Genomic DNA, 12,271 nt, shown 5'->3' with positions numbered 1-12,271 from the left:
AGGATAGATTAATCTAGATATACTCTCCATTTTTGTTAAGAGTATTCTACCAAAACTTGATATATTTCTATGGAGCCAACTATTTAGAATCTTTTGATTTTTATTAATTATCGGTTGGATATTGTTATCCACTCTCTCCTTAAAGATTTTATTAATCTTCATACCCAAATACTTAATTTCATTCTTAATAGGGATATCGCAAATATGAAACTCCTCAGTATCATGAATTGTTAATATTTCACATTTGTTAGCGTTCAACCTTAAACCTGAGGCTTGTGAGAACAAAGACAGCGTTTTCATGGCATTAGGAATTTCCTTGGTACTATTCAACAATAATGCAGTATCATCTGCTAGCTGAATTATTTTAAGCCAGTGTCCTGCCGCTGTTAACAGTTTATTTGTTTGGTCATTTTGAATTAGTAAAGTCAGCATTTCTGTTGCTATAATAAAAAAGAAGTGGACTAATGGGATCTCCTTGTCTAACTCCTCTATTAACTGGAAATCTGGTTGTCGTACCCGAAGGAAGAAGAACTGCACTCGATAAATCTTTGTATAGGAATGTAATAACATCAATGAATTTTTACCAAATCCAAAGTGCTGAAGTGACTTTATAATAAAATGATGTTCGAGATTATCAAAAGCTTTAAAAAAATCTAAGAACAGTATAGCCCCATCCTCTTCTACCAAATTTTCATAATCTAATACATCAAGAATCAGACGGATGTTGTCATGAATATGTCTGTTTGGAAGAAAACCTGATTGAGTTTCACTAATGAAATCATTTATTCCATTTCTTCATCTGTTAGCCAGAGTGAATAATTTATAGTCCACATTCAGCAACGTAACAGGTCTTAAGTTATCTTTACTAGATTCATCTTCGTTGGGTTTATCAGTATTTCATCGTGTGATGTTGTAATGTTTCCCGCCGCCTGGGGGCGACAGACAAGTCAACTGTCCTGTGTCACGTGACGGGGGCAGGCAGCTTCTGAGCTAGCAGCTAACGGTTAGCCTTGCTGGACGGTACCGAGCGGAGCGGAAACAGGACTGGAGACTTCATATCAGACGGGTTGTTCGGTAGCAGCTTGATCCAGTTCCCCGTTTCCTCAGGTCCGGGCTGTTGTTCACCGGGAACATGTCGGCGGTGCAGCGGATGAAGGTGGCGAACGAACGGCACAGCAAGACGATCACACAGCGGGGACACGTCCAGAAGACATCGGTAGGTTCTGGTTCTTATTAAACGGGCCGGAGACGGAACAGGAAGGGCTGACGTCGTTAGCCGTGTGGCTAACACCCACCAGCTAACCAGACTCCAGCAGGAAGACGATGGTTTCATGTGTTCACTGCTGTTTACGGAACACCGCACCTGCAGAACAGCTTTGTTGTTCTTTATCCGAGAGAGCCACGAGCCGGCTTGTGTTCGGCTCTGGTTCTGAAAGAGGTAGGGCTAACTTACCCTGGCCCGGTACCGAGTCAGGTAGAACCCAAAGTCTCGGTTTAAGCTGCGAAGGTGTCACAGACCTAATCCCAAATATCTGTTACAGAGTAGCTACCTGCAGGAGTCAGAACACCAGCTGCTCCTCAGCTAGCACACCTGGAACACCTGTGTGGATTAAAATCCTCAGATAGCACATCTGGAACACCTGTGTGGATTAAAATCCTCACCTAGCACATCTGGAACACCTGTGTAGATTAAAATCCTCAGCTAGCACACCTGGAACACCTGTGTGGATTAAAATCCTCAGCTAGCACATCTGGAACACCTGTGTGGATTAAAATCCTCACCTAGCACATCTGGAACACCTGTGTAGATTAAAATCCTCAGATAGCACACCTGGAACACCTGTGTAGATTAAAATCATCAGCTAGCACACCTGGAACACCTGTGTGGATTGAAATCCTCAGCTAGCACACCTGGAACACCTGTGTAGATTAAAATCCTCAGCTAGCACATCTGGAACACCTGTGTAGATTAAAATCCTCAGCTAGCACACCTGGAACACCTGTGTGGATTAAAATCCTCAGCTAGCACACCTGGAACACCTGTGTAGATTAAAATCCTCAGCTAGCACATCTGGAACACCTGTGAAGGTTTTAAATCCTCACCTAGCACATCTGGAACACCTGTGTAGATTAAAATCCTCAGATAGCACATCTGGAACACCTGTGTAGATTAAAATCCTCAGCTAGCACATCTGGAACACCTGTGTAGATTAAAATCCTCAGCTAGCACATCTGGAACACCTGTGTAGATTAAAATCCTCAGCTAGCACATCTGGAACACCTGTGTAGATTAAAATCCTCAGCTAGCACACCTGGAACACCTGTGTGGATTAAAATCCTCACCTAGCACATCTGGAACACCTGTGTGGATTAAAATCCTCAGCTAGCACACCTGGAACACCTGTGTAGATTAAAATCATCAGCTAGCACACCTGGAACACCTGTGTGGATTGAAATCCTCAGCTAGCACACCTGGAACACCTGTGTGGATTAAAATCCTCAGCTAGCACACCTGGAACACCTGTGTAGATTAAAATCCTCACCTAGCACATCTGGAACACCTGTGTAGATTAAAATCCTCAGCTAGCACACCTGGAACACCTGTGTAGATTAAAATCCTCAGCTAGCACATCTGGAACACCTGTGAAGGTTTAAAATCCTCACCTAGCACATCTGGAACACCTGTGTAGATTAAAATCCTCAGCTAGCACACCTGGAACACCTGTGTGGATTGAAATCCTCAGCTAGCACACCTGGAACACCTGTGTAGATTAAAATCCTCAGCTAGCACACCTGGAACACCTGTGTAGATTAAAATCCTCAGCTAGCACACCTGGAACACCTGTGTGGATTAAAATCCTCAGCTAGCACACCTGGAACACCTGTGTAGATTAAAATCCTCAGCTAGCACACCTGGAACACCTGTGTGGATTAAAATCCTCAGCTAGCACACCTGGAACACCTGTGTAGATTAAAATCCTCAGCTAGCACACCTGGAACACCTGTGTAGATTAAAATCCTCAGCTAGCACACCTGGAACACCTGTGTGGATTAAAATCCTCAGATAGCACACCTGGAACACCTGTGTGGATTAAAATCCTCAGCTAGCACACCTGGAACACCTGTGTGGATTAAAATCCTCAGCTAGCACACCTGGAACACCTGTGTGGATTAAAATCCTCAGCTAGCACACCTGGAACACCTGTGTGGATTAAAATCCTCAGCTAGCACATCTGGAACACCTGTGTAGATTAAAATCCTCAGCTAGTACATCTGGAACACCTGTGTAGATTAAAATCTTCAGCTAGTACATCTGGAACACCTGTGTAGATTAAAATCCTCAGATAGCACATCTGGAACACCTGTGTGGATTAAAATCCTCAGCTAGCACACCTGGAACACCTGTGTGGATTAAAATCCTCAGCTAGCACACCTGGAACACCTGTGTGGATTAAAATCCTCAGCTAGTACACCTGGAACACCTGTGTAGATTAAAATCCTCAGATAGCACATCTGGAACACCTGTGTGGATTAAAATCCTCAGCTAGTACACCTGGAACACCTGTGTAGATTAAAATCCTCAGCTAGCACACCTGGAACACCTGTGTGGATTAAAATCCTCAGCTAGCACACCTGGAACACCTGTGTGGATTAAAATCCTCAGCTAGCACACCTGGAACACCTGTGTGGATTAAAATCCTCAGCTAGCACACCTGGAACACCTGTGTGGATTAAAATCCTCAGCTAGCACACCTGGAACACCTGTGTGGATTAAAATCCTCAGCTAGCACATCTGGAACACCTGTGTAGATTAAAATCCTCAGATAGCACACCTGGAACACCTGTGTGGATTAAAATCCTCAGCTAGCACATCTGGAACACCTGTGTAGATTAAAATCCTCAGCTAGTACATCTGGAACACCTGTGTAGATTAAAATCCTCAGATAGCACACCTGGAACACCTGTGTGGATTAAAATCCTCAGCTAGCACACCTGGAACACCTGTGTGGATTAAAATCCTCAGATAGTACACCTGGAACACCTGTGTAGATTAAAATCCTCAGATAGCACATCTGGAACACCTGTGTGGATTAAAATCCTCAGCTAGCACACCTGGAACACCTGTGTAGATTAAAATCCTCAGCTAGCACACCTGGAACACCTGTGTAGATTAAAATCCTCAGATAGCACACCTGGAACACCTGTGTAGATTAAAATCCTCAGCTAGCACATCTGGAACACCTGTGTAGATTAAAATCCTCAGCTAGCACACCTGGAACACCTGTGTGGATTAAAATCCTCAGCTAGCACACCTGGAACACCTGTGTGGATTAAAATCCTCAGCTAGCACATCTGGAACACCTGTGTAGATTAAAATCCTCAGATAGCACACCTGGAACACCTGTGTGGATTAAAATCCTCAGCTAGCACATCTGGAACACCTGTGTAGATTAAAATCCTCAGCTAGTACATCTGGAACACCTGTGTGGATTAAAATCCTCAGATAGCACACCTGGAACACCTGTGTGGATTAAAATCCTCAGCTAGCACACCTGGAACACCTGTGTGGATTAAAATCCTCAGCTAGTACACCTGGAACACCTGTGTGGATTAAAATCCTCAGATAGCACATCTGGAACACCTGTGTGGATTAAAATCCTCAGCTAGCACACCTGGAACACCTGTGTAGATTAAAATCCTCAGCTAGCACACCTGGAACACCTGTGTAGATTAAAATCCTCAGCTAGCACACCTGGAACACCTGTGTAGATTAAAATCCTCAGCTAGCACATCTGGAACACCTGTGTAGATTAAAATCCTCAGCTAGCACATCTGGAACACCTGTGTAGATTAAAATCCTCAGCTTGCACACCTGGAACACCTGTGTGGATTAAAATCCTCAGCTAGCACACCTGGAACACCTGTGTAGATTAAAATCCTCAGCTAGCACATCTGGAACACCTGTGTGGATTAAAATCCTCAGCTAGCACACCTGGTACACCTGTGTGGATTAAAATCCTCAGCTAGCACATCTGGAACACCTGTGTGGATTAAAATCCTCAGCTAGCACACCTGGAACACCTGTGTAGATTAAAATCCTCAGCTAGCACACCTGGAACACCTGTGTAGATTAAAATCCTCAGCTAGCACACCTGGAACACATGTGTGGATTAAAATCCTCAGATAGCACACCTGGAACACCTGTGTGGATTAAAATCCTCAGCTAGCACACCTGGAACACCTGTGTGGATTAAAATCCTCAGCTAGCACACCTGGAACACCTGTGTAGATTAAAATCCTCAGCTAGCACACCTGGAACACCTGTGTGGATTAAAATCCTCAGCTAGCACACCTGGAACACCTGTGTAGATTAAAATCCTCAGCTAGCACACCTGGAACACCTGTGTGGATTAAAATCCTCAGCTAGCACACCTGGAACACCTGTGTGGATTAAAATCCTCAGCTAGCACACCTGGAACACCTGTGTGGATTAAAATCCTCAGCTAGCACACCTGGAACACCTGTGTGGATTAAAATCCTCAGCTAGCACACCTGGAACACCTGTGTAGATTAAAATCCTCAGCTAGCACACCTGGAACACCTGTGTGGATTAAAATCCTCAGCTAGCACACCTGGAACACCTGTGTGGATTAAAATCCTCAGCTAGTACACCTGGAACACCTGTGTGGATTAAAATCCTCAGCTAGCACACCTGGAACACCTGTGTGGATTAAAATCCTCAGATAGCACATCTGGAACACCTGTGTGGATTAAAATCCTCAGCTAGCACACCTGGAACACCTGTGTGGATTAAAATCCTCACCTAGCACATCTGGAACACCTGTGTAGATTAAAATCCTCAGCTAGCACACCTGGAACACCTGTGTGGATTAAAATCCTCAGCTAGCACATCTGGAACACCTGTGTAGATTAAAATCCTCACCTAGCACATCTGGAACACCTGTGTAGATTAAAATCCTCAGCTAGCACACCTGGAACACCTGTGTGGATTGAAATCCTCAGCTAGCACACCTGGAACACCTGTGTAGATTAAAATCCTCAGCTAGCACATCTGGAACACCTGTGTAGATTAAAATCCTCAGCTAGCACACCTGGAACACCTGTGTGGATTAAAATCCTCAGCTAGCACACCTGGAACACCTGTGTAGATTAAAATCCTCAGCTAGCACATCTGGAACACCTGTGAAGGTTTTAAATCCTCACCTAGCACATCTGGAACACCTGTGTAGATTAAAATCCTCAGCTAGCACATCTGGAACACCTGTGTAGATTAAAATCCTCAGCTAGCACACCTGGAACTCCTGTGTGGATTAAAATCCTCAGCTAGCACACCTGGAACACCTGTGTAGATTAAAATCCTCAGCTAGCACATCTGGAACACCTGTGAAGGTTTTAAATCCTCACCTAGCACACGTGGAACACCTGTGTGGATTAAAATCCTCACCTAGCACATCTGGAACACCTGTGTGGATTAAAATCCTCAGCTAGCACACCTGGAACACCTGTGTGGATTAAAATCCTCAGCTAGTACACCTGGAACACCTGTGTAGATTAAAATCCTCAGATAGCACATCTGGAACACCTGTGTGGATTAAAATCCTCAGCTAGCACACCTGGAACACCTGTGTAGATTAAAATCCTCAGCTAGCACACCTGGAACACCTGTGTAGATTAAAATCCTCAGCTAGCACATCTGGAACACCTGTGTAGATTAAAATCCTCAGATAGCACATCTGGAACACCTGTGTAGATTAAAATCCTCAGCTAGCACACCTGGAACACCTGTGTAGATTAAAATCCTCAGCTTGCACACCTGGAACACCTGTGTGGATTAAAATCCTCAGATAGCACACCTGGAACACCTGTGTAGATTAAAATCCTCAGCTAGCACACCTGGAACACCTGTGTAGATTAAAATCCTCAGCTGGCACACCTGGAACACCTGTGTAGATTAAAATCCTCAGCTAGCACACCTGGAACACCTGTGTGGATTAAAATCCTCAGCTAGCACACCTGGAACACCTGTGTGGATTAAAATCCTCAGCTAGCACACCTGGAACACCTGTGTAGATTAAAATCCTCAGATAGCACACCTGGAACACCTGTGTAGATTAAAATCCTCAGCTAGCACACCTGGAACACATGTGTAGATTAAAATCCTCAGCTAGCACACCTGGAACACCTGTGTGGATTAAAATCCTCAGCTAGCACACCTGGAACACCTGTGTGGATTAAAATCCTCAGCTAGCACACCTGGAACACCTGTGTGGATTAAAATCCTCAGCTAGCACACCTGGAACACCTGTGTGGATTAAAATCCTCAGCTAGCACACCTGGAACACCTGTGTGGATTAAAATCCTCAGCTAGCACACCTGGAACACCTGTGTAGATTAAAATCCTCAGCTAGCACACCTGGAACACCTGTGTAGATTAAAATCCTCAGCTAGCACACCTGGAACACCTGTGTGGATTAAAATCCTCAGCTAGCACACCTGGAACACCTGTGTGGATTAAAATCCTCAGCTAGCACACCTGGAACACCTGTGTGGATTAAAATCCTCAGCTAGCACACCTGGAACACCTGTGTAGATTAAAATCCTCAGCTAGCACACCTGGAACACCTGTGTAGATTAAAATCCTCAGCTAGCACACCTGGAACACCTGTGTGGATTAAAATCCTCAGCTAGCACACCTGGAACACCTGTGTGGATTAAAATCCTCAGCTAGCACACCTGGAACACCTGTGTAGATTAAAATCCTCAGCTAGCACACCTGGAACACCTGTGTAGATTAAAATCCTCAGCTAGCACACCTGGAACACCTGTGTAGATTAAAATCCTCAGCTAGCACACCTGGAACACCTGTGTGGATTAAAATCCTCAGCTAGCACACCTGGAACACCTGTGTGGATTAAAATCCTCAGCTAGCACACCTGGAACACCTGTGTGGATTAAAATCCTCAGCTAGCACACCTGGAACACCTGTATAGATTAAAATCCTCAGCTAGCACACCTGGAACACCTGTGTAGATTAAAATCCTCAGCTAGCACACCTGGAACACCTGTGTGGATTAAAATCCTCAGCTAGCACACCTGGAACACCTGTGTAGATTAAAATCCTCAGCTAGCACACCTGGAACACCTGTGTAGATTAAAATCCTCAGCTAGCACACCTGGAACACCTGTGTAGATTAAAATCCTCAGCTAGCACACCTGGAACACCTGTGTAGATTAAAATCCTCAGCTAGCACACCTGGAACACCTGTGTGGATTAAAATCCTCAGCTAGCACACCTGGAACACCTGTGTGGATTAAAATCCTCAGCTAGCACACCTGGAACACCTGTGTAGATTAAAATCCTCAGCTAGCACACCTGGAACACCTGTGTAGATTAAAATCCTCAGCTAGCACACCTGGAACACCTGTGTGGATTAAAATCCTCAGCTAGCACACCTGGAACACCTGTGTGGATTAAAATCCTCAGCTAGCACAATGTCATCACCCAGTCACCCATCTCGTTGAGTGAAGTAGACCCAACCTTTAGAGGCGCTCCTATCATACTGCTGCCTCTGTTTACAGCGACTGACGACATAACGCTCTTGGGCATGTACTGCTGTCCATCTTGGGAAACCAGGTACCGAATGCTAGTGTGTAAGGTACCGGAACAAGGCACTGTTTCATGTCACGTGAGTCGGTCTTTGGTTGGTACCACAGAATTTGGTCAGTGCCTTAAAAAGTACCGAATACGGTACCCATCCCTATCATCAGCGCGTCGCTACAGCCTGTTGATGTTCTGGTCAGACTGCTGTCAGATTTTGTACAACTGGAATCAGCACAGCGTCTTCCTGAGTAGTGTGAGTACGTTGTTCAGGGGTAAATATTTTAAATCCTACTCAAATGATCAAAAACGGCTAATAGTAACGAAACCATGCTAACCAGAGGGTATGTGCTAGTCCTGGTATCTCCCTGGACGTTGCTAGCATCAACATTAGCCAAGAACAAGGTGGGTAAGCTAAGAGAAGGAATGCCGACATGAAAGAGCGCGTGTCGCCACCTACTGTAGCGGGGTGGAACAAACTTCATTTGAGAGTTCTGTTTTCTAACCTACACGGAAACTAGGACCCAGTCTGGTGAAGGTATCGGCTCCATCTAGGTCCTCATGTCCCCGCTGCTGCACACCTGGTAGACTTACCTGCTGTACCTCCTAAGCAGGACAGGAAGTGCTGCAGCAGCCTGCTAATCACTCACTCATTTAAGCCAGGTGTGGCAGTGGTGGACCACCTGGTCTAGGAAATGTCTCTGTTTCCATGGTGATCTGAAATGTAAGGGTAAATCCCAGAAGAAGCAGACACCTGCTTTGGTTCTAGATATGAAGACCGTGTCCAGGTTCTGGGTAGGGCTGGGGTCAGTGGGACTAGAGCTCATGGACCTGTTTGTGTTGCAGAGACCTGTTAACGAGGACAAGTCTCCGGTGGGGCCGTGGCTGCTGGCGCTCTTCGTCTTTGTGGTTTGTGGATCAGGTGAGTCCGGCCTCATGCTCAGGTGTTCTACAGGTTCTGGGTCTAGAAGGTTTCTGCTGGTCACATCTTAACGACGAGCTGGTACCGTTACCACGGTTACAGCCATGCAGAGACACAGATGACCCCAGATGAGACATGAATCGTGTTCCTTTACAGACCAGGAAGTGATTCCTCAGGTGCCATGTGACCTGCTGTTGACCTGCCTCCTCCTTCTGTTGCAGCCATCTTTCAAATCATCCAGAGCATCCGACAGGGCATGTGATGACCTCTGACCCCAGAGCCAAGCCTGCCTTCAGGACCCCAACACACACACACACACACGTTTTTCTGTCTATGTGGGGCCTTTTGTTTACCTGCTGCCTGTTTATAAACTTTGGAATAAATAATGAGCTTTTTAACCTTATTTAACCAGATGAGTCCTTCTCATCTACGATGACATCATCTGGTCATCTACGATGACATCATCTGGTCATCTACGATGACATCATCTGGTCATCTACGATGACATCATCTGGTCATCTACAATGACATCATCTGGTTAAGAGGAAGCGACAGAGACACAAGTAGCTTTGGACCGGGAACAGACATGTTAGATAAAAACACTGTCCCCACTCCTCCGACCTGTCCCCACTCCTCAGACCTGTCCCCTCTGCTCAGACCTGTCCCCTCTGCTCAGACCTGTCCCCACTCCTCAGACCTGTCCCCACTCCTCAGACCTGTCCCCTCTGCTCAGACCTGTCCCCACTCCTCAGACCTGTCCCCACTCCTCAGACATGTCCCCACTCATCAGACCTGTCCCCTCTGCTCAGACCTGTCCCCACTCATCAGACCTGTCCCCTCTGCTCAGACCTGTCCCCACTCCTCAGACCTGTCCCCACTCAGACCTGTCCCCTCTGCTCAGACCTGTCCCCACACCTCAGACCTGTCCCCACTCCTCAGACCTGTCCCCACTCCTCAGACATGTCCCCACTCCTCAGACCTGTCCCCTCTGCTCAGACCTGTCCCCACTCCTCAGACATGTCCCCACTCCTCAGACATGTCCCCACTCCTCAGACATGTCCCCACTCCTCAGACCTGTCCCCTCTGCTCAGACCTGTCCCCACTCCTCAGACATGTCCCCACTCCTCAGACCTGTCCCCTCTCCTCAGACATGTCCCCACTCCTCAGACATGTCCCCACTGCTCAGACCTGTCCCCTCTGCTCAGACCTGTCCCCACTCCTCAGACATGTCCCCACTCCTCAGACATGTCCCCACTCATCAGACCTGTCCCCTCTGCTCAGACCTGTCCCCTCTGCTCAGACCTGTCCCCACTCATCAGACCTGTCCCCTCTGCTCAGACCTGTCCCCTCTGCTCAGACCTGTCCCCACTCATCAGACCTGTCCCCTCTGCTCAGACCTGTCCCCACTCATCAGACCTGTCCCCTCTGCTCAGACCTGTCCCCTCTGCTCAGACCTGTCCCCTCTGCTCAGACCTGTCCCCACTCATCAGACCTGTCCCCTCTGCTCAGACCTGTCCCCAATCCTCAGGCCTGTCCCCTCTGCTCAGACCTGTCCCCTCTGCTCAGACCCGTCCCTGCTGTACTGATGTAAAGCTCCCGTTGTCCCCACAACGACAGAAGGACAGGAAGACCTGAATATCTGCTGTTTTAACTTTCTCTGTGAAGCTGATCCCTGATCAGCCATTGATGTCTTAATGCTACTTCCTGTCAGCCGTCCAGCTGCCTGTCTCTGATTTAAAGGACATTCTGCTGTTTGACCCCAGACAGGAAGTGGGGGGGGGGGTATTTATAGATATTTATGGAGCTCTGATAGCGGTCGTCTCTAAAGCCATAAACCAGATGTTTGACTAACGAAATGAAGTAACAGGTCCAGCTTCCTGTAAGCTAACCCACAGCTTCCTGTCAGACTTTCAGAATAAAACTGTTCCTGGTGAAGACCTGAAAGGGTTCTGGGTCAGGAGGAACAGTTCTATGAGACGTTTTTCCTTCCATGGTGTGAAACAGCAGACTGGTCCTTTAGGTTGGGTCTGGACCCAAAAGAACCAGTTCTGCTTTTAGTGTAGAACACCGTCATGTGACCATGAGGATCCTATCAGACACCTGCTGGACGTCCTGACACTTTTATACAAAATAAACATGAAATATTTTCTCTACTTGTGTCTGAACATTTTTTGTTATGAATTCTATTTAATTTAATTCAAGTTTATTTATAAAGCTCCACATCAGGACCAGAGTCGTCTCAAGGACCTGCACACGGTAAACATTCCAACACAGGTCAGGTCATGAAGCCAATCAGTAACAAGTTTCCTATATCAGGAACCCAGCAGGTTGCATCGAGTCACTGACTAGTGTCAGAGTCTTTACAGCAATCCTCATTCTGGCTGGTCTTGTGTTCCACCTCAGTGGTGGTCTCTAATGTCTTTACATGGGTCTGTTATGGATTAGAGACCGGTAGCCGACAGACAGGTACACTAGAGATAAGTAGTCCTTTATTTCTCCCGTGTCCTGTCTGGCTGTGAAGCAAGCAGAACTGATGTCTGAATGCTGGTGACAAGCCTTACAGATTTATTCTCAGGTGGAGCATCAAAGCGTCTGCTTTTAATGTCACGCCTGATACTTAAAACTTTATTGTTATTGTTGTTGAATGCTTTGTAATTCCGACCAGACACGGAGACAGAGGTGAAAGAGAAAGGAAAAGACAAAAGCTGGGGAGAGAGGGGGGAAGGGTG

At 46.5% G+C, this 12,271-nt stretch overlaps 1 protein-coding gene across 1 annotated transcript; it reads left to right on the top strand.

Moving 5' to 3' along the window:
* Positions 1 to 904: 904 nt before the first annotated feature.
* On the top strand, positions 905 to 9,945 carry zgc:85858 (stress-associated endoplasmic reticulum protein 1). The gene is made up of 3 exons (XM_015941605.3): positions 905 to 1,216; positions 9,467 to 9,542; positions 9,764 to 9,945. The coding sequence occupies exons 1-3, from the start codon at positions 1,133 to 1,135 to the stop codon at positions 9,802 to 9,804; spliced, it is 201 nt and encodes a 66-aa protein (XP_015797091.1). The 5' UTR covers positions 905 to 1,132; the 3' UTR covers positions 9,805 to 9,945.
* Positions 9,946 to 12,271: the final 2,326 nt, after the last annotated feature.

The sequence above is a fragment of the Nothobranchius furzeri genome, chromosome 2 (genome assembly GCF_043380555.1).
Source record: "Nothobranchius furzeri strain GRZ-AD chromosome 2, NfurGRZ-RIMD1, whole genome shotgun sequence".
Classification (NCBI taxonomy): Eukaryota; Metazoa; Chordata; class Actinopteri; order Cyprinodontiformes; family Nothobranchiidae; genus Nothobranchius; species Nothobranchius furzeri.
The sequence above is the reverse complement of the archived record's forward strand: the minus strand, read 5'-3'. Positions and strand labels throughout refer to the sequence as shown.

Coding starts and splice junctions, on each gene's coding strand:
- zgc:85858 (XM_015941605.3), top strand. CDS start 1,133: ATGTCGGCGGTGCAGCGGATGAAGGTGGCGAACGAACGGCACAGCAAG. Junction 1,217..9,466: donor GACACGTCCAGAAGACATCG/GTAGGTTCTGGT, acceptor TTTGTGTTGCAG/AGACCTGTTAACGAGGACAA. Junction 9,543..9,763: donor CTTTGTGGTTTGTGGATCAG/GTGAGTCCGGCC, acceptor CTTCTGTTGCAG/CCATCTTTCAAATCATCCAG.